Source organism: Alexandromys fortis, unplaced genomic scaffold (assembly GCF_014885135.2).
Source record: "Alexandromys fortis isolate MF-2015 unplaced genomic scaffold, M_Fortis_MF-2015_v1.1 scaffold_199, whole genome shotgun sequence".
In the NCBI taxonomy this organism is placed as follows: domain Eukaryota; kingdom Metazoa; phylum Chordata; class Mammalia; order Rodentia; family Cricetidae; genus Alexandromys; species Alexandromys fortis.
In genome coordinates, this window is record NW_026068074.1 from 119,158 (window position 1) to 143,663 (window position 24,506).

General features: G+C 45.6%; 1 protein-coding gene across 4 annotated transcripts in view; it reads left to right on the top strand.

Moving 5' to 3' along the window:
• Positions 1–24,506, top strand: part of Arhgap44 (Rho GTPase activating protein 44) — a 152,862-nt gene that overhangs the window by 74,657 nt on the left and 53,699 nt on the right. For 3 of the 4 annotated variants that reach the window (XM_050121575.1, XM_050121577.1, XM_050121576.1), the window contains exons 2-5: positions 9,011–9,050; positions 9,685–9,789; positions 17,066–17,142; positions 22,471–22,582. In XM_050121575.1, coding sequence (XP_049977532.1) covers positions 9,011–9,050; positions 9,685–9,789; positions 17,066–17,142; positions 22,471–22,582 — 334 coding nt within the window. Of the gene's footprint in view, positions 1–9,010; positions 9,051–9,684; positions 9,790–17,065; positions 17,143–22,470; positions 22,583–23,098; positions 23,177–24,506 lie in introns of those variants that run through there. The other variant, XM_050121578.1, reaches the window with a different exon arrangement.

Genomic DNA, 24,506 nt, shown 5'->3' on the forward strand with positions numbered 1-24,506 from the left:
CTCCCTCCCTCCCTCCCTCTTTTCTCTCTCTCTCTCTCTCTCTCTCTTGTCCCTAACTATAGAGGGGGGGCCTGGAGGGCTGCTGCAGGAATGGGTGGAATGTGTAGTCTAAGTCCTCATGTGAAGGGATGTCGAGGTTGGACTGCAGGGCTGTGGAACTGACCTTCTGTGTTTAGGGTCTCTACCTGAAGTCAGGATGGAGTATAAACAGTGGGATAGGTAGAGTTGGACACCTGGGGTCTTCATCTGGAAATGAGGTCCTGGAGGATGGTTTGCACTGATAGATGGAGTTGGCCGTGTAAATCTAGGATCCTTACCGGGATGTGGGCAGAGGTATATTGTGAGGCTGAGTGGAGTTGGCCGCATATGTATAGTCCCTACCTGGAGGGACTTGAGAGTGTGGGCACAGGACACTCAGTTCTTAGGCATTCTCATTGGGGTGTGTGGAATTGATGATGAGAATCTGAGGTACCTGCTGGAGACAGGGACCACCAGGTAGATCATGGAGATCTGTGAAATTATTTTTAGAAATCCTATTAATATTTAAAAGATGTTTTGTGTGTGTATGTATGCGTGTGGTGTGTTCACACACGCGTCTCCCTGTGCAGTGGTGGGGTGGGGTTTCCTGATCTACCTATCATGAGCTACTATTTCTTTGAGACAAAGTCACTGAACCCATAGCTGGTGCCCTGTAAGAAGAGTGGTCCCCTACTTCAGGTCCTCCCAACACTAGGCATATATGAGCATGTAGCCATGCCCAGCTTCTTGTTGCAGCTGCTGGAATCTGAACTCAGGTCTTCATGCTTGTATAGTAAGTGTTCTTACCCGCAGAGCCATCTCCTTGGGTCTCTCATGAAGAGTTTTTGCTTATTTTTAAAATAAAAAAATATTCTTTGAAAGTTTCCTATGTATTTATAATGCATTTTGATTATATTAAGCCTCCATTCACCTTTTTTGTCTTCCTATGTACTCTGGAACCTTTCCCACCCCCAGCTGTTCCTATAGTCCTTATGACATAGTGAGTTTGGTTAAGGTCGCTTTTACGTGCCTGGTTGTGGTGCAAGTTATTGGATGTAGGCAACATGCCCATGGCTATACCCCTGAAGAAAAGGACTCCCTTGTAACAGAAACCGTTAACTGCCTGCAGCTCCTCACCTAGGTTTTGGTGGTTGTATAGGGCCCTCCCTCACTCACATGGGGATGTTGTTGATGTACACTCTTCTGCAGGTAACTATGGTAACCCAGAGTTCCCGAGTGTAGTGGCCATGTCATATCCAGAAGATGCGTACATGGGGTTACAGATCTTTCTCTTTGGGTCTGGCAGCTAATATTCACTTATGCTCAGCCCTTTGCACAGCTGTGAGTCTCTACATCAATCATTTCCCACTGAAAAAAGGCGCTGGTCTGGCCAAGGCTGAGAGTAGCACTAAGCTATGGGTATAAACACAAATATTTAGAAGGCAGTTTGATAGCGTGGTCATGTAGTGAAACAACAGTAGAAGGTTTACACTACCCCTGGGATCAGTCACCAACCCCGCCATGGGCTTTCCATCAGGTTTACAGTACCAGGCATGAGTTCTCTTCTGTGCAGTGGGCCTTAAATCTAACCAAGCAGAGGTATTACCTCCTGCATTAGTAAGGACTCGCTGAAGGAACAGAGCTGATAGAATGAATATATAGATTGGCTTACAAGATGTGGTCTGGGAAGTCCAACAATGGCTATCTCTTACTGGTGAGGCCAAGAATCTGGTTCATTCCATGAGGACAGATGTGTCGGCATTCCTAGTCTAGTGAGGAAGACCTGGGAAATTCCTGGCGAGCTGCTGGTCTTCAGTCTCCATCAGAAGCCCAAAGAAGCCGGTTCTAAAAACATCAAAGGAATAGTATAGCATCAGGATCATGATGTTGTGAGTGAGGGTGAGGGCAAGAAGGCAAAGAGCAAATTTCCTTCTTTCATGTGCTTTTATCTAACCTGCCCTCAGCAGGTCCTATCCATGTTTAGGGTGGGTCTTCCCACTTTAAATAACATGATACAAGAGTATCTGGTAACCTGTACACTAGTAAATTCAAGATACCATAAAAACCAGCAACCTGGATTAGCTCTGTTACACCTCTAATAACATTTATGCCACTGCCACACCAGTGGGTGTGTTATGCCTGGAAGGTCGTTAAGATCAGCTTTAAGTCCTGATCTGCATGCAATAGAGAGAGGCTGGGCCTGGTGTAAACCGACCCCCCAGTGCCACACTTTCTCCACCAAGACCAGGACATACTTCCTAATCCTTCCCAAGCAGTTCCACTACCTGGGAAGCCAAATATTTAAACATACGAACCTGAGGCCCCTAAGAGAGACATACATGGATCTAAACGACATGGAATGTAGAAACGACAAAATCCCCTGAGTAAATTGGGAGCATGGCGACCATGGGAGAGGGTAGAAGGGGAGGGGAGAGGTACTGAGGGGAGCAGAGAAAATATATAGCTCGATAAATACAATAAAAAAATACAAAAAAAAAACCAAAGTAGTGGGTTTTCATATAGTTTTTCAGAAACCCTTAATTTTGGTTGCCCGCATTTCCTTCAATCCTTTCTATCCCCAGTCTCCTCCTCCTTTCTCTCTCCTATCTCCTTCACATCCCCCTTAAACCTTTCTAGCCCCAACAATCACATCTGTTCTACTGTCATCTTTGCCCTCATTAAGTTTTTTTTTTCTTTTTCCATGAGTGTATTGGTGATCTTTTAGGTTTAATTTCTTTGCTACATTAAATGAATTTTGAAATTAGGTTTTCTGAGCATTTCCCAATTGCATTAGTTTCATTGTATTGATTTTATATCTAACCTACTCTTCCAGATAGATTATATAATCATTTCTTTAAGCTGTTTAAGTTTACTTTAAGCCAATTTAACTTCAAATACGTCTATTTAGGTATTTCCATTTTAGTTTTTAAAATCTATTTTAAGAGCAGACATGCCTATACTCCCCTAGTAGTAAAAATGGGACATCAGAACTCAAGGTCATCCTCAGCTACATTGGAGGTGTGTCTCAAGAGCAAGTAAATAAATAAACATATAAATCTTTGGTTTCCATTGTGAGTCACTGGATAAAAGAATCTGTCTGCTTCTCAATTACACAAGAATACTACTTTTAACATCCTGCCAGGAATAAGGTGTATAACTACTTTATAAAAGCCAAGGATTTTCCTTTTCATATTTTTCATGAATATGCATTAGATTGTGTTAAATATTTCTCATTTATGAGATAGTCTTGGTTTTGACATTTAATTAAGCAGTGTGATTAATTGCACTGAGAGATTGTTGAGGTTAGACTCTGTGTGCCTTCTGACAGCTAATCTAACTTGTTTGCAGTGTGCCTGTTTATGTTACAGTGTCATTTCCTAGATAAAATCCGTATTTTTTCTTGTAATGCCCTTTTCCAGTTAGAGAATTGTGGTTTAAATGAGAAATGTCCCCCACCAGCTCCTGAGTTTGAACACTTGTTCCCCAACTTGGTGTTGTTATTTGGGGAAGGTGTGGAACCTTCAGGAGGTGGGACTGGCTAAAGGAGATGGTTCCCTAGGGGCAGACCTTCAGGTTTTAATGCCAGGCTCCCACCTCCTGTTTGTGTTGTTTCCTGACTGCAGATCCTGTGAGCAGCTGCCTCACACTCCCAGCTCCCTGCCTTCCTTGTCATGCAGTTGGGATATAATAGCAGTAACTAATACGAAAATGAACTGATACTTGTTTTTATTCTTTTCCTATTATTATTGAAATAGTTTGTGAATGTTAGGAGAGCCATTTTAAAGATGGCTTGACCTTCTATTTTCCTTTGGGAAAGATGTTTAATGGATGTCTGAATGGCTTCCCGTGTTGGTAGGACTCTTCATGCTTTCTATTGACTCTTGAGTCAGTTTTAATTTACTTTTGTTTTTCTAAGCCTTTGGTCCAGTTTGTCTGAATTTGTGAGTTTTGTCATTCTACAGTCTCATTTATCTTTTAACATTTGTGACATCCATGTGTGTTCTGTCTTCTTTTCTGTCCTTTCTCTCAATTTTCTTTCCCAAGTGAATCTTGTAAAGATTTGCTTTTTTGTTAGTCCCTTCAAAGAGTTAGTTTACATGGGCTTTTCCAATCTAATTTCTTCTTCTTTGCTGTTGTTTATTCTGTTTATGCTGTTTGAATATTGTTGCATCTCATAAAATATGCAGCTGAGAGTGTGTACTTTAAGTGCCACTTTGCTGATATGATTAATGTATTTTGTTTCTTAATTCTAAATATTTATTTTTTTTAAAACACAAATTATTTTAGACCTATGCGCTATTTAGAGGTGTTTTCAAATTTGCAGTTCAGGGGAAGCAGGATGGACAGGGCTTGTATCACAGGCTGGCTTCTAACTTCCTTGTGTAGCTGAGGATAACCTTGAATTTATCATCTCCCTCCGACTACCCACTCACTGCAGGGATTACAGGTGTGCGCCACCACTCACAGTGTCAAGGACGGAACCCAGGGCTTTGCACATGCAAGCCAAACACTCTAGCAACTGAGCTGTAGCCCAAGCAAATGTATTTCCTTTCTCATTTCAACTTGCTCTTTATCGCAGTATAAAGTATTGGGGTAGAGATCATTGCCTGGCCTTTCATATCTGTTGAGAATTGTTTCACGGGCTCATCAGCTGGGATATCTGGAGACAAATTCTTGTGCTCATGAGAAGAGCTCCTCTTCTTTACCACCAGAGATTATGTATGCCTGTCAGATACATCCTGTTGCTTTATGGTTTCAAGCCCCCTGTATCTTCACTGTTTCTCTGTAATAGAACGTGATGCCTGTTGTTATCCCGACATGTTTATACCTTCCCAAAGTTTTTATCAGGTCTGACTTGTTTATTTTCTGATCCTTAGAAGTGAATTATAACTTTTTTTTATTGTTGCATTGCAATCTTCTCTCCTAAAGTCAATATGATTAATTAAAAATAGCTGGAGGTGCAGCTCAGAAAGAATGTGCTTGTCCAGCATGGCTAAAACCTCAGCTCCCATCTGCAGCTCTGCAGATAAACAGCAAAGGGGAATTTGCTTGCTATTTCCTTCCTAAGTCTGGTATTTTAGAAGTGACTTTGTGTGTGTGTGTGTATATTGTTGTTTTTGTTATTGTTGTTGTTTTCCCTTTACTTCTCAATTTTCTTCCTCCTGTTAGATCTTTCCTGAGTAGCACTGAGCTATCTTTGAGCTAGATTTTTAAAAATCTAGGCCGTCTATCTTTGGATTCTTACCCTAACCCCACTTGCTACCTGTGGCAGGTGAAGGAGCTGGCCCTACTTTGTACCAGCTACAGCACACAGGAGAATAGAATCTGCACCCCACACTAGAACTGACCCTGTTATTGGGGTCACAGGTGAGCCAACACTGGGGACAGGAGAGCTGACCTCCACCACCTCTTATTCCCCCACATCACTCAGGAGAGAGGGCACTGCACTTTGCCTAGCAAAACTCATATTGCCCTTGGCCCTGGCAATATGAGTGAGGGGGACCTAGATCTGAGGGCCTCAGAGTAGGAGAACTGGTCCCCTCCTTGCTGGAGACCCCTTTGGGTGAGCTAGCTGAGGCCCTGCGGGAGAGCTTATCTAGGTAGTAATGATAAGGGAAAGCTTATGGCTGACCAACCTAGTTACCACTCAGGCCCAGAAACAGAACTTGGAGTTGTCCCACCCCAGCATCCACTGAACCTATGAACTGTTGGAGCATGTGAAGCGGACAAACCTACAGATCCAAAACAACAGAATCTCCATGACACAGAACAACAAAAGGATAAAAGAAAATGCAGTCTTTGAGTTTTTAACTGGAGTGTTTCATCCGAGTGTGTTTTCCAATATATTAGATATCACATGACATATATAACGTTTGCTTTATTTTTCTATTTTCCTTCACAGCTATTGTTTTCCTTTGTTTTGATGTTAAGGCTTTACTCTAGTTATTTTTTAATTACATAGCCTCTGGTAGATCCATATCCTACTTCTTCCCTGGCAAGGATGCTCTTGAATGTTCATTGTGTCTTAGTTTAATTAAGAGAATCAAGGTGACCACTTAAGCCTTGCTGAAGAATGATGCCAGGAACTTAGAAATTTGCCCGGTTACTTCTCCTCCTGGACTTCTGGGATATTGTCTGGTATCACTTTTATGTTTAAAGAGATTTTTTTCTTTGCTTTTAAAACCTACTATAAGTATGATGCCTTGTAGTCTTAATGCATATGCTGATCTGTGCAGCCATCACTGCCAACAAAATTCCACACTCTTATCTCATAGCTGGGCGTGGAGACAGAGGCAGGTGTATCTTGGTGAGTTCAAGACCAGCCTGGTCTCCTAGCAAGATTCAGGCCAATCAGAGACACAAAGGGACTCTGTCTCAAACAAAACAAACAGACAAACCCCCAAAACTTTCCCATGCTGCGCTGTCACAGGCAAACCTGCCCCAACCCTATCCTAGGAGTTATCATCAGAGCTGTTGTTTCTAGCCTTGTAATTGAATTTTTCCCAGAATGCTCTCTGTAAGTAGAGCCATTGTCTGTGTAACCCTTTATGATTGGTTTTTGTGCATAGAGGGTATGCTTTGACCTTGAACCAAGTGTTGGCGCGTGTCAGCATTCCACCCCTGTGGCTGGGTAGCATGGAAATGTTCATCACCTGCTGGAAGACAGAAAGATTGTTCCAGATTTGGAGCATTCATAGGTGTGTTTATGTGGGTCAGATGTGTGAAGCTCATTTCTCTGACGCACCACTGCCAGGTCACATGGCAAGTGTATATTCAGTTTTATAAGGAACTGCCATTGATTCTTCACTGGCTTGAGCTGTTCTATCATGCCCATTCCCCTAGCAACTCATGGGCTTTTCATGGTCAGATTCGTTAGAGCTTGGGGTGTGTGTGTGTGTGTGTGTGTGTGTGTGTGTGTGTGTGTGACTACTATCTGCTATCTTTCTTGGTAATATTTTGTTTATTTTTTTGTCTCTTTTTCAGTAGCAGAGATAGAAACCTGTCATGCTGTACCCCTGAACTATTGCCCCAACTCTGTGCTTATTTTATTAGAATTTTTTTCTTATTACTAACTTGGGCAGTTCTATATATAATTTCCATATCATTCCTTTATCGTGTGATGTGCAAAATATTTCTCTCTATGGGCTTCCTTTTATCTCTTAACAGGATTTTTCATAGAGCAAAAACTTTTCCTTTTGCTAGAAGTCTAATGTACCAATTCTTTTTCTTTTATGCAGAATGCTTTTAATGTTATCCCTTAGAACCCACAGCTCTAATAAGGTCACAGATATTCCTTCCTGTACTTGAAAACTCCACATTTTATGTTCTATTGAAACCTGTGATCTATTATGATTAATTTGTATAGATTGCACAGAGCCAGGATCCGCACCTTTGCATATTGTGTTCCATGACAGTTTGTTAGATTCTTTCTTCTCCTTGAATAGTCTTTGTTCCTTTTTCAAGATTACTTGGTCATGAGTCTGGATCTATTTCTGGCTGGTACATTCTCTCCTTTTGCCAATGCCATCCTCCTGATTATTTAATTTTCAAATTGATCATGTGAGTGCTATAACTTAATTTTCTTTCTAGGGATGCAGTAGTCATTTCCCCTTTTCTGCGTGTCACTGTCATGTTGGAGTTGGTTTCTCTATCTCTAACGCCAGTCCTGATGTAGCTCCAGGGTTGCATCCCATCTGAGGTCAGTTTACAGAGGAATTGGTACCTTCACTCTGCTGCGTTCTCTAGTTCACAGACATTCTATGTCTCTCCACCCAACTTAGATATTCTGTGAATTTCTTCATAAGCACTCTGTAGTTCGCTGGTGTGTTGGTTACATTTCTGTTGCTGTGATAAAACACCACGACCAAAGTATCTTATAGAAAATTGTGTTTGTGCTTATGGTTCCAGAGGGTGAGAGTCCATGATGGCAGAGCGAAGACGTGGTGTTAGGAGAAGGAAGCTGAGGGCTCACATGTTGATCTGCGAGTATGAGGCAGAGAGAGCAAAGTCACAAGTCTTTAAGCTCTCCAAGCCTACCTCCAGGGACATACTTCCTGTGGCAAGGGCGTACCTCCCAAACCTACCCAACAGTACCACCAGTGAGAATTGATGAAACATCTGAGCTTATGCAGGCTCTTTATAAGTTTTGATAGACTGACACCAAAGAATTTAATCTCTTGAAACCGTCACTAAGAGTATTTTCAAGGATCTGTTACTAGTATGTGGAGTTTATGTTTGTATATTCCTTTTATTTAATACAGTCTTGGTTATGTTATGGGTTTTTGTTTTTGGACAGGGTCTCACTATATAGTCTTGGCTGACTTACAATTCTGTGTAGATAAGACTGGCCTCAAACTCAGAGATACACTTGTTTCTGCCTCCTGAGTGCAGGATTAAAGGCATGTGCCACCATGCCTGACTTGATGATTTTTTTGATTGGGAGACATCTAATTTTCTTGTCTTTTCTTCTGCATTGATCATGCCAGCTGCAATTAGGGACCTAACACTTGTGTTTGCTGTTTATGAATTGCACCATTGGATCCTACTATTTTGTGTGCTCTTAGGGGCAAGCCTGAATACATGGGTGTGACAGCCTTCTTAAGAAAAAATAGCAGAAGTCTATTTGTTGTACTCGATACAGGTCCAAGTCTGTGGCGGGGCACTCCAGAGAACCTTGAGCTTTATGCTTTGCTGGCATGCTACTTAGTGTTTCTGGAAGATTCTAGAGTTGTCTTTATCTTCTCCTATTAAGAGTTTCTGGTATTCTTGTCTGTTTCTCTGGAGTTGCTGTAGAAACAGTGGGATTTGTCCTTTGACTGTGTGCTTACTTAGGTCTGTATATAGGTATGTGTGTATGCACTAACATTTACATAGGAATGTGTATGTATTAGCATATGTGTATATATAAATGTGTATTAACATGTGTACATGTTATGCGTATGTATAAATGTATGCAAGCATTTGCTGACCGTTTTCTCCATCTTCCCTCTAGGGCAGAAAAGACTGAAGTTCTGAGAGAAGACCTTCTCCAGGTGGGTTCACTTACCTTGCCTGCCAGACCCTGAAGATGTTTTCCTCTGAAATGGCGCCATTTCTCTGTTTAGTTTCTATGCCTCTGCTGCATCCCTACAAACTATTAGGGGTTGAAACTCTGTTGTTTCTAACAGTGCTTTCCATTTTGGCTCCCCAGAGGTGCAAGCCCACATCCATGGTTTTAACCAGCTGCATATTAAAAATACTTGGGTAAACTGCTTCTGTACTGAGCATGTGCAGACTTTCCTTCCTGCCATTCCCTAAATAAGGCAGTGTTGTAGCTGTTGTCAAGGGGTTTACATTGTATAAAGCACAGTGAGTAACCCAGAGTCGATTTCAGATACACCAGGGGAGGTCTGTGAGTCGTATGTAAATATGTTTATTTAAGCATATTTGTGGCTTGATGTTTGAGGGTATCTGGTGCTAGTCTCCCTGAGGTACTGACTTAGATAAGATTCTTGGGGGAAAGATTCACAGAGTACCAGGGGAGCACCCAAGCTGTGGTCACCCCACCCTCGCTTCAGCTCTCCAACACGGGGCATTTTCTGCCCAGAAATCCTTGCCTTTCTGGTAACAGGTCACTATTGTCCACTCCTGCCCTCTGTCTCACTGTGCCTCCCACTGTCTGTGCAGGTAGAGAAGCGCCTAGAACTGGTGAAACAAGTGTCCCACAGCACACACAAGAAGCTCACCGCGTGTCTACAGGGCCAGCAGGGAGCAGAGGCCGACAAGCGCTCCGTAAGTGCCCTCTGCTGAGCCCAGGCAGCTTAGATCCTGTGTCCTGGCACCCAGCATCCCACCCCCAGGGCACTTGCTTGCTGAGGCTGCTCTTGTGTCTGCAGCTCAACCAAGCAAGCCTCGGTGCTTGTTTCTGCTGCAGGGGAGTTTTTGCTCTTTAACCCTACCTGAAGTATCACCCTCACCAACCAAGCTGAGGCCCCCTTCATAGGGCAGATACCCCCAGGATGTCAGGACCATGCTTAAGTGGTTGAGAGCCTACCTCTGAGGGAGAGGACCCCTGCATGGACACCTTTCATTGGTTCAGCTCAATCATGGATTATATTTACCTTAGTCATATGGATGGTCCCAGGAAGACAGTCTGCCTTGACTTCCGAGGTTTCCAGGGACCTAGAAAAACCCTTGGAAGTTGTTTCCACTGTACTGAGGTGACAGAATGCCTGCTGGGTAAAGCTCCTTCTATGCCTTTCTTTTGAACTGATTTCAGTAACAGTAAGCATTGTGAATGCCCTGGTACTTAGCAGTGAGTGGTATAAATATCTTTTTCTTGTCTTTCCTTTTCATCCCTTCCTCCTTCAGTTCCACAAAAGAGCAAAAGATACTTTTACGTGTGTGTGTACACGCATGCATGCACGCATGTGTGCATGCGTGTATATGTGCATGCATGTTTGGGGGAGTTCACATTGGGGGTGGTGCATGTGCACCTTAGGTATTGTTCCTTAGAAGCTACTCAACCATTCTCTCTTTTTTTTTCTTTGTTTGTTTGTTTGTTTGAGACAAGAGACTTTCACTGGTTTGAAATTACCAAGTAGGCCAGGCTTACTGGCCACCAAACCCCAAGGGTTTGCCTAGCTCTGCTTTCCTAGCACTGGGATTATAAGCATGCACCACCACACCTGGCTTTTATTTGAAAAAAAAAAAAAGGTTCTGGAAATTGAACTCAGGACCTTGTGTTTGCAAGGCAAACACTTACTGGAGCTATGTTGTTTTATTGTGGGTATTTTGTATTCTAGGATGGTATTAATTAGTATTAATTTGTCAGCTTGACAACATCTAGAATGATCTGGGAGATGGTGGGTATGCTTGTGGGGGTTATCTTAATACCACAGAGGAGGGAAGACCTGCCCACCATGGGAGGCACCATCCCCTAGGTGAGCTCATGGGCTATAAATGCAACAGCAGCATGCATTGCTGCCTACTCCTGACTGTGGTGACCCTGTGCCAGCTACTTCAAGCTTTTGATGTGGACTTTCCTGCAGTGATGGACTATAAATGCCCTGGAACTGAGAGCCAAATAAACCCTTTCTCTCTTAAGCTGTGTCTGTCAGAGTGGTTCTCAGTGCTATAGGAGCGGTGTCTAAGACAGATGGCCTCTTTCCCGTTCCTCCTCCTTAAATTTCCATCTGTGTTTGGTGTCTGTTGGATTAGTTGTGCTGGCTTTTGTTTGCTGGGGTGTCCTGGGGCCCCTGCTTATGTTAGCCATGGCTGTTGAGAGTCACAGAATGAGTGCCCTGGACTGAATGAATGCGCCCTATGTTTCCTTCATTCTCTGCACAAATGCCAACACCAGCCACGATTGCTCAACCCTCACTCTCTTTTCTTTCTTGTCCCAAATACTTAGTGTTTTGGATTTCAAATATTTGGAATTTTGGAATATCTGTGAGACCACAGTGAGGCACCCTATGGTTCAGACATAAGTCTAGCATGAATTCATTTGTTTCATGTCATCTACTGCACACAGCCTGAAGATGATACTATTTAATATTTTGGTGCATCTCTGTTTTCACTGCAAGCTGTCACATGTGGCGAGATGTGGAATTTTCACTGGTGGCTTCTGGTCAGTGCTCAGAATGTTTCAGATTTTGGATCACTTTTGGGTTTCAGGGATTGCAGATTAGCGATACTCAAACTCTATTTTGTGATATAAATAAAACCTCAGCTCTGGAAAATATCTTTAGACATAATCAAGAGTGTGTCAGGAATTCCAGTAGGCTGGCCCCAAGCAGTCCTACAGAGGAGCTTGCAAAATGCCTTTGGATGTGAACTCCCTTGACCCGTGGTGGTCTAATATGTTACTTGGGTTGCTGTTCCAGATAGGGACGTGGAGCTCAGGCAACCTTTGACGAGCATCCTTTCTTTTGCTGCAATATGAGTGATTCCACGTGTAGTATATTTTTCTGTCAAGAGTCTCATTTGAGGGTCAAGTGGGATGACACGCACCTGTAACCTCCACACTCTGGAGGTGGAAGAAGAATCATGAGCTCCAGGCTAGCCTTGGCCTGACTAGTTTGAGGTCCAACTGGCTATGGGAGACCCTGTTGACAAACAAAACAAAAGGGAAGAGTTTAATTTTAATGTTACCGCTGGAGGCTTGAACCCAGCCTTGGAGGTTGACAGCAAAATAATACCAACATAATTTCCTGGACGAAGACAGAATTACCTAATGTGTGGAGTTTTAGCTGGGTTGGGAGTTCTGCCAATTCAGTCCAGTTAGCAGACATTGACTTATTCCTAGAGCCTGTGAGGTATGTCCTAGCCAACAGATCTGAAGGCAGGTGCATGGGGAGAAGGGTTGTCACTCAGCCCCTGGGAGCAGGACATGCCGGGCTTCCTGGAGATGTACAGGGGCAGCACTGGGGGTGACTAGGAAATGGAAGTGAGGGTGTGAACGGGAACCTTCATCACAGTTGCTGAGGGGAAGGAGGGAGGCAGGTGGAGCACTTCTGGTTAGCTTGAGTAATTTCTGCAGGGTGTGAGGGGCAAGGCTGTGCCTAGGTGACTGGCCCCTGCCTCCTAGTGGTATGACTGGATAGGTGGATCGTGGCCAGAAGAGTGACTGGTGGACGCATGGCCTCAGGATTGGTTGGTTTGCATGTGGAAAGCATATTCTGACTGCATTCTATGTTATGCCTAGGAATCAGTTAGGCCTTTCATGTTGTTTCTCATCTCCTTTAGCAATCGGTCCTGAAAACTATGGCTTCTCAACCAAAGGGCTGGGCAGTTTCCACTGCCTTGGTGGTGAGAAAAGCATCCTCATCTCATGGTTGCTGAATTCATCTGGATTCCCAGTGCAGGACGCAGAGGGGCCAGGATGTGTATCACATTCCCAGCTTGTGTTTATTAGTCCAGGCCAGTAGCTGGTTGGTCAGTAGTTGATAGGGGTCTGAGCTCTGCCTATCTGATGAGAAGAAGGTCGCATACAACACATAAATGGTGTCTCTCCCCTTTAACAAATATTTTGGGGGGAAAAAAGAACAAATGTTTGAGAGCCCATGTCTATCATATAGGCTAGTGTATATGTCAAGAAGCACATTCAGCTGGGCCTCTGTCCTGGAAGGTCCAGGTTAGAGATGAACAGGTGCTATGGTGGGCATCAAGTGCTTGGCTTGTCTCTTAGCGCTACAGAGCAGATTGCTAGGAATTCCATGGGAGGAAGTGGGCTTGAGATGGACACACACAGGAACGTCAGTCCAGAAGGATGCAGGGCTAGGGAAAAGTGAGACATCCCTCAGAAACAAAAGTGTGTTGAAAGCAAGTAAACCCCAGAGAAAGAGGAGGGAGGTGGCATAAGCAGAGGCTGCAAGGGTTTGGTTTACACCTGACAAACTTGGACCTCATCTTTAAAAGGTATCCTGGCATCCCAGTTGCTCATCACAGTGGGTTTGGTAGAAGGGAGGCCTCGATTAGACACATATGGCCATGACCTAGGTGAGATCCCAGGGAAGACGGGAACTGGAAAGGCCAGCAGACCTAAAGGATGCTGCTGGCAGAGCACCCCGACTCGGCTTTGCATGAATAAGGAGTGCCAGAAAAGAGGGGCCTGGTTGACCTCTGACTCTCACAGCTGAGATTGTCACCCAGAGGGAAATAGGAGTTGAGAAGACTTATGGATTCTGAGTCAGGAACCCAGAACCTGCAGTTTCGGAAGCCCTCCAGGGCGAGTCCAGCAAAGATCTACCCACTGGCTCAGCCTCTGTCCCAGATGGCATTCTTTATTCTTCCCTTTCTAGAACCCTCAGTCAGGCTTGCCAGAAGCCCTCCTGGCTCTTCCTCTGCGAATTCCTACTTCGCTGTGGCGTGCACCACTCTGGTCCCTGAGGTCATCATTCAATGGTGGTTCCCAGCACTCTCCTCCGTCTTCATATTCCATCTCCTGCTACCTCCCAAGCAGGTATTGAACATGGGCCTCAGATGAGACAACTGTCCCTGCTGAGTCCCAACGAAGGGCTTTCCCATCCACTGTGGAGCAGCGTTTGGACTCCGTCACAAGTCTTCTGTCCATGTTTCTGAGCTCAGCTCTCGCTCCATCTTCCTCTCATCCTTCTCCAGCCGCCCTGATGTATTTCTGAGAGCTGCATCCCCACCAGAGCCCTTGAGCTTGCTTTGGCCTCTGCATGCCGTTCTTTCCAAGCATTTCGGGCCAGTGACTCTTAGTCACTGCTCTTCCCAACCTCCACCTTTATCATCAGAGACTCCAGCCACCCGGGACACGGGCTTCCTCGTCTCCCACAGCCCATCATTCTGCCTCATTTTCTTCATAGTGCATACTAGTGCCCGAAGCGCAATGATCACTGATCTCTGTCACTGATAACCAAGCTCCATGGGAACAGGGGTCTGGTCTCCACCAGCTGTGTTCTCAGTGCCTAAAACAGGCCCTGCCACATGGTAGGCGGTGATAAAAATAGACCCATGTCAGGAACAGATAGTCCATGAGTATTTGAGGCACAGGATCTGCCTGACACACTAGCCCACCAATTTAAAATAACAGGCAATTTAGTGAGAGGGCTTTGAGGTCAAGCCTGGAGTCTCCCATGAAGTGAAGCTGTTGCTTCATTTCGCCTGACCTTGGGCGAGTGAGTGACTTCCTAAGCCTTAGCTCCTTCATTTGGGAAGTGGCGATAGCAGTGATTTCCGACCCTGTGGGGTTATTTGTGAGTGTAACGAGGTAGTACTTATAAAGACTATAGTGTACTTAATGCTGCTATGGCCTAAGCAAGACGCCTTGGCTTTTCAGGGATTAAACCACACAAGCTGCTTTGTAGGACAGAGAACTGGAGGACAGTGAGAAGCAGTTTTCCTGGGTCACATGAGAGGATGCGAATACAGATATGTGTGGGGGTAGAGTATATAAGAGGGAGATTGTATACCCGAGCCATCTTATAAACCATGCCTCTTAAGCCCAGGGTAATTTTAGAAAGAACAGTCATTTCAGACATGACAGATTGATGCATCAAAACCTGGGACATTCTGTCTTTCCTCGTCTTATTCTGAAGTAGCAGGGGACAAGTTCACTTTAATAGCTCATCTTTGTCCCTGAAAACCACTGCCTGGCTTGAGGCCTGCTACAGAATCCATCCATTCAGCAAGGATCAGGACCAGCGTGGGGGTGGGCAGAGGGTGGGAGAAAGCAGCTAAGGCCTGGGTGATGGATGGTCGGTAGGCATGAGTGACTACTGTTTCTGTGGAGTGCCTACCCTTGCCTTGAAATTTCCTTAGAAGCAGAAGTGAACCCTGTTGGGGTTGTAGTCCACCAGCATCCGTCCCACCTTCTGCCTTGAGGAAGGGCTCCCCAGTCCCCCTCTATGTGAAGGTACCACCTATTTACTGCTTTCCTTGCCCCTGATGATTTCCTTCTGATTTCATGATTCCCGAAACATCTATGTGAGTAAAAATATCCGATTTTTTTTATCACCCCTCCCCCCTTCTTCCTGCCCCTCGGATTCACCTCTGTCTCTCTCTCCTGGAGGGACAGTTAAACCATTAGTAAAGGACTTACGTAAATACGTTGCCTCTCACTCAGTGATTCCCCTGGTTATTAAAAGCCAAGGAGTCAGCTCTAGATGGGATGCTAGGAAGCGGTATGAAAGACCCCCTCGACGTAAGCAGGAGTGCAGAACGATGTGTTGCTGGCCAGCCTTGGCTCTGTGACAAACCAGGTAACAGAAGCTACCCAAGGGAGGATGACTGTTTTGGCTCCTGGTTTCAGGGGCTATTGGTCTATCGTGGGGAGAGAGCGGGACTGTCAGCAGGGCTCGTGCTCCGATTTTCTCAGCTGTCAGAGGATCAGGATGCAGAGAGCTTGGGCTGGAACTGGGGCCGACTTGTAACTATCAAATGTGTATCCCTGGTGGACTGTCACCACCGTTAAACCCACCATCCCGTGACCAAAAGGTTCCACAGTCTCCCAGAACAGCACCACCATCCGGGACCCACTGTCCACACACAGGGACCCGAGGGGAACATTTTGCACTCAGCCGTAGCATACGCTAACGTTTGTGGGGAATATGGTAAAAAGGAGCACAGCTGTGCAAGAGCAAGATAAGATGTGCTTAGAATTTGAGTAGATGGGTGTGCAAGAAACTGGGCACCATCATGGCATCTGGTGAAGGCTGAGGGATGTCTCTTCATGTGGATGGACAACATTCTCTCAGCCCATGGGCGTCTGAACTGTTTCTGCTCTCTGGTGGTTATACGGAGGCTGCTAGTCACACTGATGAGTATGTGTTTGTTCAGACGCTTGTTTGCACTTCAAAGATGCATGTGTCCTGAGTGGTTTAGGTCTTTGGTTAGTCTTTAAGCTACTATGAAATTTTGCCACGGTGAGGGACCGTTTTAAATTTCCAATAGGAATGCCCTTCTAGGGCTGGAGAAATGGCTCAGCAGTTAAAGGCGAGGCCCACAACCAAAAGTATGAGAATGCCTTTCTTCACGTGCTAAACTAGTGTTCATTTTCTATTTAAATGAACGTTAAATAGAGCCACTCATGTGGGTGGGTGTGAGTGGCAGCTTGTTGTTTGGATGATGATTGGTTTCCCTCGGTCTCTGATGAGCTAGGTTGCCTTTTCATGAGCTCGCTGGCTTTGCTGTGCACTGCAATCGTATGCGAACCCTTTTCTCTGGTGAGTATGCGATGTCTTGTTTAAACAATGGAGTGGGTAGACTTTAAGAAAATAGTGTTTGGGGGAAAGGAATGCATTGCTCAAACCTTCGTGAACACGACTATGAAACAGTCCGTGTTTTTCCTTCCTGTTATCCCACTTTACCTTTGAAATGCAGATGTTAGGCTGTTTCCAGAGTAGCACATTGATACTTTAACTTCCCACAATTTTTCTTTTCACCTCTTAAGTCTGACATGTGTAAACGCTTTGGGTTTAAACATGTTTTGAAGTGGAATGTTTCATAGCTGTTTTCATATAATAGCTTTTCAGGCCTTTGACTTTGTCCTTTCAGAGGACATGGATAGAAGTTCTCAGTGCCACGTTTGCTTCCTTTCCAGAAAAAGTTGCCGTTGACAACACTGGCTCAGTGCTTGATGGAGGGCTCTGCCATCCTGGGAGACGACACGCTTCTCGGGTAAGGCGATAGATACTCGTGTGTGTGTGTGTGTGTGTGTGTGTGTGTGTGTGTGTGTGTGTGTGAAATCTAGGTATGTCTCCATCTGTAATGTGAGGACTAAGACTCCTCACGGAGCACCAGCATCATCTGAATTCTAGGTGTGAATAGGTGTGAAAGGAAAAGATGTTATGATGAAAATCAGAACCCCCAGGCAAAGTGCTGTTGTCTGTAACATCAGGCAAGTCCCTGTAGGAAAGGGAACTTAAGCCTGGCAAAGGTCAGCGAGATTTCCAGGCTCAAGTGGAGCAAACAGGTGACTTCCATCAGGTGTCAGAATTTAAGGGGTTCCCAGCAGGAGAAGCCGAGCTAATTTGGAGCTGAAATCATCAGAGTGACTTCCACTCAGCAGCCAGTTCAGCACTCTAAGAAGCAAGAATAGCATGGCACAGAAACGTACAAAATAGTAACTAGAGTGGAATTGTGTAATGAACCAAAGACAAAGTCCTTGACAAAGAAACTAAATCATATGGGCAGATTTGAATAAAACAAACCAGCGAAACCCAGAACTCTGTAAGACTGAAAGTAGAGTGCCGGTAAACACTTAACTGAGCTGAGTGGAGATTGTACACCAATGCAAAGTTGATGAACTTGAAACAACACAACGATGCCCTAGCCAAAGCTGTGAGCCGTTACACTGCGAGGCAACAGGGACTGTGCAGCCACTGGCTCTGCCTAGAGGGGGTTCCAAAGAAGGAAACGGGATGTTTGCAGTGGGTGATTCTCAGCTCTAGCTGGGAAGACAAACATGTCTCTAAAGTGGAGGAGATCTGTAGAAAGGACTCCATGATTCAAAGCCAGCCAGAGGAAAAAAAGATGATCACCTATTGCAGGGCGTTAAACTGGTAACAGACCACTCACGAGCCACATAAATGCTAGGGGATGGTAGAGGATGTGTTCAAGTACTGAGTGACAACTCAAGAACACTGGACTTTCATGCTAAATGAAGTGATTATCTAAGACTAAGGGGGAAATAAAGGGATTTTTCAGGCAGAGAGTTAGTGCTTGCAGAGTCGCCAGGAAGGGACAGTTTGCATATTGAACAGATGAAGTTTCCTGAAATGGACTGTCCAGTGAGTAGCTGTGATGTGTGCACACACAGAAGAACGTGAGATTACTGTGCTGCAAGGGAGGAAAAGGTTTGTTGTCCCTGTAGCCTTTCTAGAAGATTAACAGCTGGCAGCTCGCCAGGAGAGCAGCCACGTCTTCTCAGCACGTGTAGAGCACGCACGCGGGCACTTCAGCAATGAGTAACTGGTGGTAGGACGTGGGTTTGCACAGCATCTTGACAAGAGACTAACAGTTTAAGAAGCAATGACAAGACAAAGGGAGAGGAGTTTCTGGGGTGGCAGATTGTGGGAGGGGAAAGACATGGGGAGCTAACAGAAGGCAGGACCTGTTGGCAAAGATTGCAACTTGGGTTCCTGTGGCTCTGTCTTGGGGTCTGGAGGTGCCTGGTGATTAATTTCTGCTCTTCCAGGTAGAAGGGAGGAGGAGCATGTTTGTAAATCCATTCTTGCATTTTGGTGGGCAGTGGGGAGAAAGATCCCACTTTTGATATTTTTTTTTTCTTATTTGCCTTCACCTCAGAATAATCCTTATGCCAAAGTGGCGTGATTTGGGTGGCTTATTTACAATCTTTCACTATAAACAAAATACAAGTATTAAATTTAAAAAAACACAACAGAATGATTAATTTGGTGGGTAATAGCCTGGTAAAACTCCATCATTATATAGTAACAACAGGAGACACTGGGGAGGTAGCACTGTCTTCAGATCTTGTGTGATTTGAAAGGAAAATAAGATATATTACCTTGGGGCTGGAGAGATGGCTCAGAGGTTAAGAGCATTGCCTGCTCTCCCAAAGGTCCTGAGTTCAATTCCCAGCAACCACATGGTGGCTCACAACCATCTGTAGAGGGGTCTGGAGCCCTCTTCTGGCCTGCAGGCATACACACAGACAGAATATTGTATACCTAATAAATAAATAAATAAGATATATTACTTTCAAATTTATGTGTGTTAGACAAGCAAAGAGAATAGGAAGCCTGGTGTGGTGGCTTACACCTGTGTTCTCAACGCTCAGGAGACTGGGGCAGGAGGATTGATAAAAGTTGGAGGACCGTCTAAGCTAGCTAGTGAGTTCCCGACCTGCCTAGGACACAGTGTGAGACCCTATATATACACGTGTAGAAGAGATCCTGTGACGTCTTCTGGGAGACAACCTTGGAAAGAACTACCAGCGCACAGGGACAGAAGTAGAATGTGTAAAATGTCTATCTTCCAAAGTAGCAGAAAGAGAAGAAATGAATAGAAGGAAACAAACAGGACTGGAGGAGAAAACTGTCCACAGAGGAGACAGCGTGGCTAGGAGATAGTGGGTGAAGGCGCTGTGGTTTCAGTGGAAAACGAATCATGTGGGTTCCTATGTGTGCACATTTGGTCCCCAGCTGGAGACTACAGGTTCGTGAACCTCCAGGAGTCAGGGTCTAACTAAGAGATGAGGTGCTCTCCTGGGAGGGCCTTGAGGTTTATAGCCTGCGCCCCTCTCGTCTGGCCTCTCTCTTGGTTGTGCTGAGATATGAGCAAGTAGCTACATGTGCTGTTTCTGCCAGAGAGCTGTCAGCTGCCCGCCTTCCCCACCACGATGGACTGCATCTCTTGCAACCCTAAGTCAGAAGAAATCCTTCTTCCATTAAGCTGCTTCATGTCAGTCAGGTATTTGATTGAAGCAACGAGCAAAGTAACTAATAGAGAAGGTGATGGCCTCCACTGTGTGTGCTTCCAGTCATCACAGGTGGATGTGGAATAAGGCAAACTTTTAAAAAAGAACACTGTAGGCTCGTGAACACACTCTGCACATCAGAGAGATACAGTGACACCGCAGGGAGTCTTGATCTGGCTCCCTTCTAGAATCCACTGAAGTTAGAACACAGGCATTTTTGTTTTCCTTAAAGACATAAATCCACAGTGTTGTCAAAAACAAGGAAAAGGCACCAGTGCCTTTTTGAGTTTTCAGGTATAGGAATCACAGGCTGGATGAGGCCCAGTGTGGCACACTTGCTTACCATACGGGAAGTCTCTGGTTTGAGACTGCAGCACTCTAAAGACAGAAGTAACAAGCCAGGAACTTCTTAGGCACATCCCAGTACAATAACCCCCCACCAGCAATTGGTTCACCAAGGTCTGGCAAAAAGTACAACAAGGAATTCTCTTAATGCTCAGGAATGATGGCACCAGGGTTTCACATCTGTGGGTCTTTGAGGTGGAATAGGTTATTAAAATAATGAATGGGATTGTAAGTCTTTCAGGTACCCATAGAATGCAAAGCATTCACAGTCCACACCTGCAGGAGATTTCCCCTCTCGTCCATCCCCAACACTGCTTTCCCCAGGAGATAAACAGAAACACTTTTTAAAGTACTGAACTCTGGGCACAGCAAGGTAGCAGTACCAGGCACTAGAGAGGAGGGCTGGGGGTTCCTGAACAGATGTGACACACCTCAGCCTCATGGCCCCGAGTTTTACCCCTCATGGGAAGGAAGTAGAAAGAAGCATCTTCCTGGAGCGGCAAGGAAGGGCCTAAGCCTGTGAGGATGTTAGGGTGGGAGAGTGCCATGGCTCATTCTTCACCTTGCTCTCAGCTGCCTCGCCACCCTCTCAGGCTCCAAGCTTGCCATCCCCGCCCTTAAACAGAAGCAGGCACTAGATGTCCCCAAGCGTCCGAGGGAAGTCTAACCTCCGTCAATCCACGAGAGAAATACAACTGGAAAGAACTAGAGAGGGGGCGGGGAGGAAAGATTGTAGATGAAGTGTTGGGAATGTTTTCAACAGTAGGAGAAGGCAGTGGAATGGGAAGGATGTTGTTTACCAGGCAGGAACATTCAGAAGTCAGAAGCAAATTTGACTTTTGAGGACGTGAAAACAAATGACTGTAGATGCAAAATTCTCGGTCAAAGATGATTTGGGGGAAACCATCCGGAAAATCAGGCATGGAGACAAAGACATGGCAGACAGACAAACTTGGAAAACCATTAGAGGGATGGTTCCAGAAGTCATGCTCAAGTAGCCGGAGTTTTCAGAAAGAGAGGAAGGAGTTATAATGACAATCGAAAGAAATCATCTGAGAGCGGTTTCCAGATGGCAGGGCCTGAGTTCCGAACTGCAAGCGCCTGCTGAGCTCCTAGAGCAGTGGAAAAGCCATTAATGTGAGCCTGAGGTTTGGGACCCGGAACAGCGGTGCCAGAAGACTGCACGAGCTCCTGGAAATAAGCCTTGTGCTCTCACGAAGAACCAGAAGTGTGACTCCCCCAGAGCCATCAAAAACAACGAAGGAAGCCGGCAAGTTGAAACAGCCTTCTAAACAGGAAAGAGAGAACGTGGAGAAGGATGTGAGGACCGTGGCTTTAAACCATGACTTTGCTTCCCCAGAAGGGCAACATAAATAAATAGAAGTGGATGTAGGGTGAAAGATACAGGGCAGAGCCATGGCCAGCCCCAGAAGTAGTGGAGGAAGATCCCAGGAAGACAGTTGTGTCCTATGGATGGAAAGAAGCTGCTCCACGCTGCCATGTGTTCAGGGGAGATGAGTTCAAGAAGGCGTAGCTCATACACATCCAGTGTTTAGTGCCCTGAACCAAACTGGAAAAGTGGCTGGTGTTTGGGGCACAGTCAGACACACAGGAAGCAAGCAAACTGAACTGTGGTTCACTTTAGGGAAGCTAAGTGAGTGTGAGCTCGGTGCTCACTACACACTACTGTACAGCTTACCTCTAGCACTCTTTCAAATGCTTGAGACCAGTTTGTACAGTTTGGAATTTTCGTGGTTTTAAAGTACTTGCATAGCCATCACCAAGTATCTTTAACACAAAAATCTTAAATCTGAAATGTTTCAAAAACTCAAACTTTTAAACATTTAAATTTGTTGGGGTTGTAGAGATGGCTCAGTGGTTAAGAGTCTTACCTGTTCTCCAGAGGATCTGGGCCCAATTCCCAGCATCTATATGGCAGCTCACAACTGTCTGTAACTATAGTTCCTGGGAATCTGGTGCCCTCCTCTGGCCTCCACTGGCACTGCATGTGTCCGGAACAGAGCATGGAAAAAAAAAACTCAAGACATAACGGGGCACCCACACACTGAGACAATGGGGATGTCCTATCGGGAACTCACCAAGGCCAGCTGGCCTGGGTCTGAAAAAGCCTGGGTTAAAACCGGTCTCGCTGAACATAGCAGACTCGGCAGAGTGGGGTGGTCCAGGATATTCAGGATGCCATTCTCCCTTGCCTGCAGGAAGATGCTGAAGCTCTGTGGAGAGACGGAGGACAAGCTAGCTCAGGAGCTGATCCACTTTGAGCTGCAAGTGGAGAGGGATGTGATTGAACCCCTGTTCCTGCTGGCAGAGGTGAGATGCTGAGTATGGCTGGGGCTGGGACAAAAAAAAAAAATCCTACATCCTGCCTCCTGCTGTTTGCTTCTCTCTCCTCGATCTCTGACTTGGTATTCCATCAGGAAATATCGTGACCACACCATTGTCAAGATTTTCAAGTATGGCGGAGCGTTCACCTACTTGCTGCTTCCTTCCCTCCCCCACCGACTTCTCCCTTCACCTTCCCATAGATAAACTTACAAAGCCAGCAGCATCACCTCCATCCCTAACCCAAGTCCCAGCTCCCATCAGCCTGTCCTTTCCCAGCATCCCCTCTCCTGCCCATCTCCACCCTCCCCTGCCCATCTCCACCCTCCCCTGCCCATCTCCACCCTCCCCTGCCCATCTCCACCCTCCCCTGCCCATCTTCATGCTTCAGTAGCTTGTGGACACCAGTGGCAGCTCCCTCCTGAGGAGTCTGGGAAACTGGCACAAGAACCTCCGTCAGGCCCTTTGGTTGAATACCTTCTCTGGATTATACAAGAGACTGAATTAAACTATTTTACTAAAAAGCTGTCTAAATGTCTGTGAGACAGTTTTCCCAGTTCCCACCTCCTGCAGCTTTATCAGGTGAGACAAGGAGTGGCTGGGACTTTTATGGGCCTCTTTATGGATCCCTCGGTGGTTTTTCACTGGCCATACAAAACCTAGCCGTTGCTCCACATGGGAGATGCCAACAATGATGGAACTTTCTATACCTAGACTTCTACGGCCATGATGAACATGAAATGTGGTTATTAGTGCAACTTAGGAGACTCAGAGTTAATGGTAGCTAACTTCTGCTCCTTTAAATTTAAAATTATATCATCCCCCATGGCTAGAAGTTTCAGGAGCTTTGTAATATTGCCCAGTGCACATCTGGTTTCATCTCTAAATCGCCTCCAGTGTGTTCTTGTCTTTCCATGTTCTTTCTGAGTCAGTGGTATGGATAAATACTTAAATACCTAAAGGAGACCGGAGAGTAAATTGATACGGTGCTCTGGACAAGTCAGCCCAGAGCAGCTGTAAGCCCCTTGAATCCCACACTGTAGACGAAATTGGGTGACCGTTGCCCTCCTTCCCATCTTCCCCTAGCCAGGAACACTCATGAGAGGCACCTGCTGCTCAGAAGGTGGCTGGGGCTCTGGCCAAAGCCGGAAACAACCCCAGAAGTTAGGGGGACTCGGCAGCAAGGCCCACGCCCCTTGCTGAGGCGTGAGCAGTGCGGTGACTGCCCAGCCCTGCCCCGGCTCTGCAGGTTCTGATGCTGGAGTCCTGGCACTCGGCACAGCCCCCGGCCTGGCTTAGCTCTAAGTGGGTGGAAAGTGCCTCACAGAGCACCAGGTTTTCCTCACATTTTCCCCTAGTGTTAAAAAAAAAAAAAAAAACCAACCCCAAGATGATTTTAGTTCAATTCATAGCCAATTTTCCTTTTTAATTCTCACATCCTGCCCTACTTTTGCTGGGCCCAGAACCAAAATCCTGAGCTGGAATCTTCAAGGAAGGCATTTTTAGAAAGAAAAATATAAAAAGAGCATCCACATACAACCAATATGGGAGAAGTCCTCGCGGAGAACTCCGTGGAGGCCGAGTTACTCACTGCTGACTGTGGGAAATCTTGCTTCGTCTCTATAAATATGCTAACATGTCTCCTTTGTTTCTATAAATACAAACTGTATGTCCTAGTGGTATCCCTTAGCATCTCAGGTCTGCTAAGGCCAGGGCTTCTCTGTGCTCAGCTGCTCATTTAAGTTAGGTCTGCTAGTGCCTACATAGTGGTATGTCCTTCCTTTCTCTTGCATTTGGCCCATGTGGAAGCAGACACAGCAGTGATTGGCTCTATTTTTCATGCTGGTTTGGCTGAGGACAAGCATATAGCCATCCCCAAGCAGGTAGGGCTATGCAGAACCTATAGATGGTA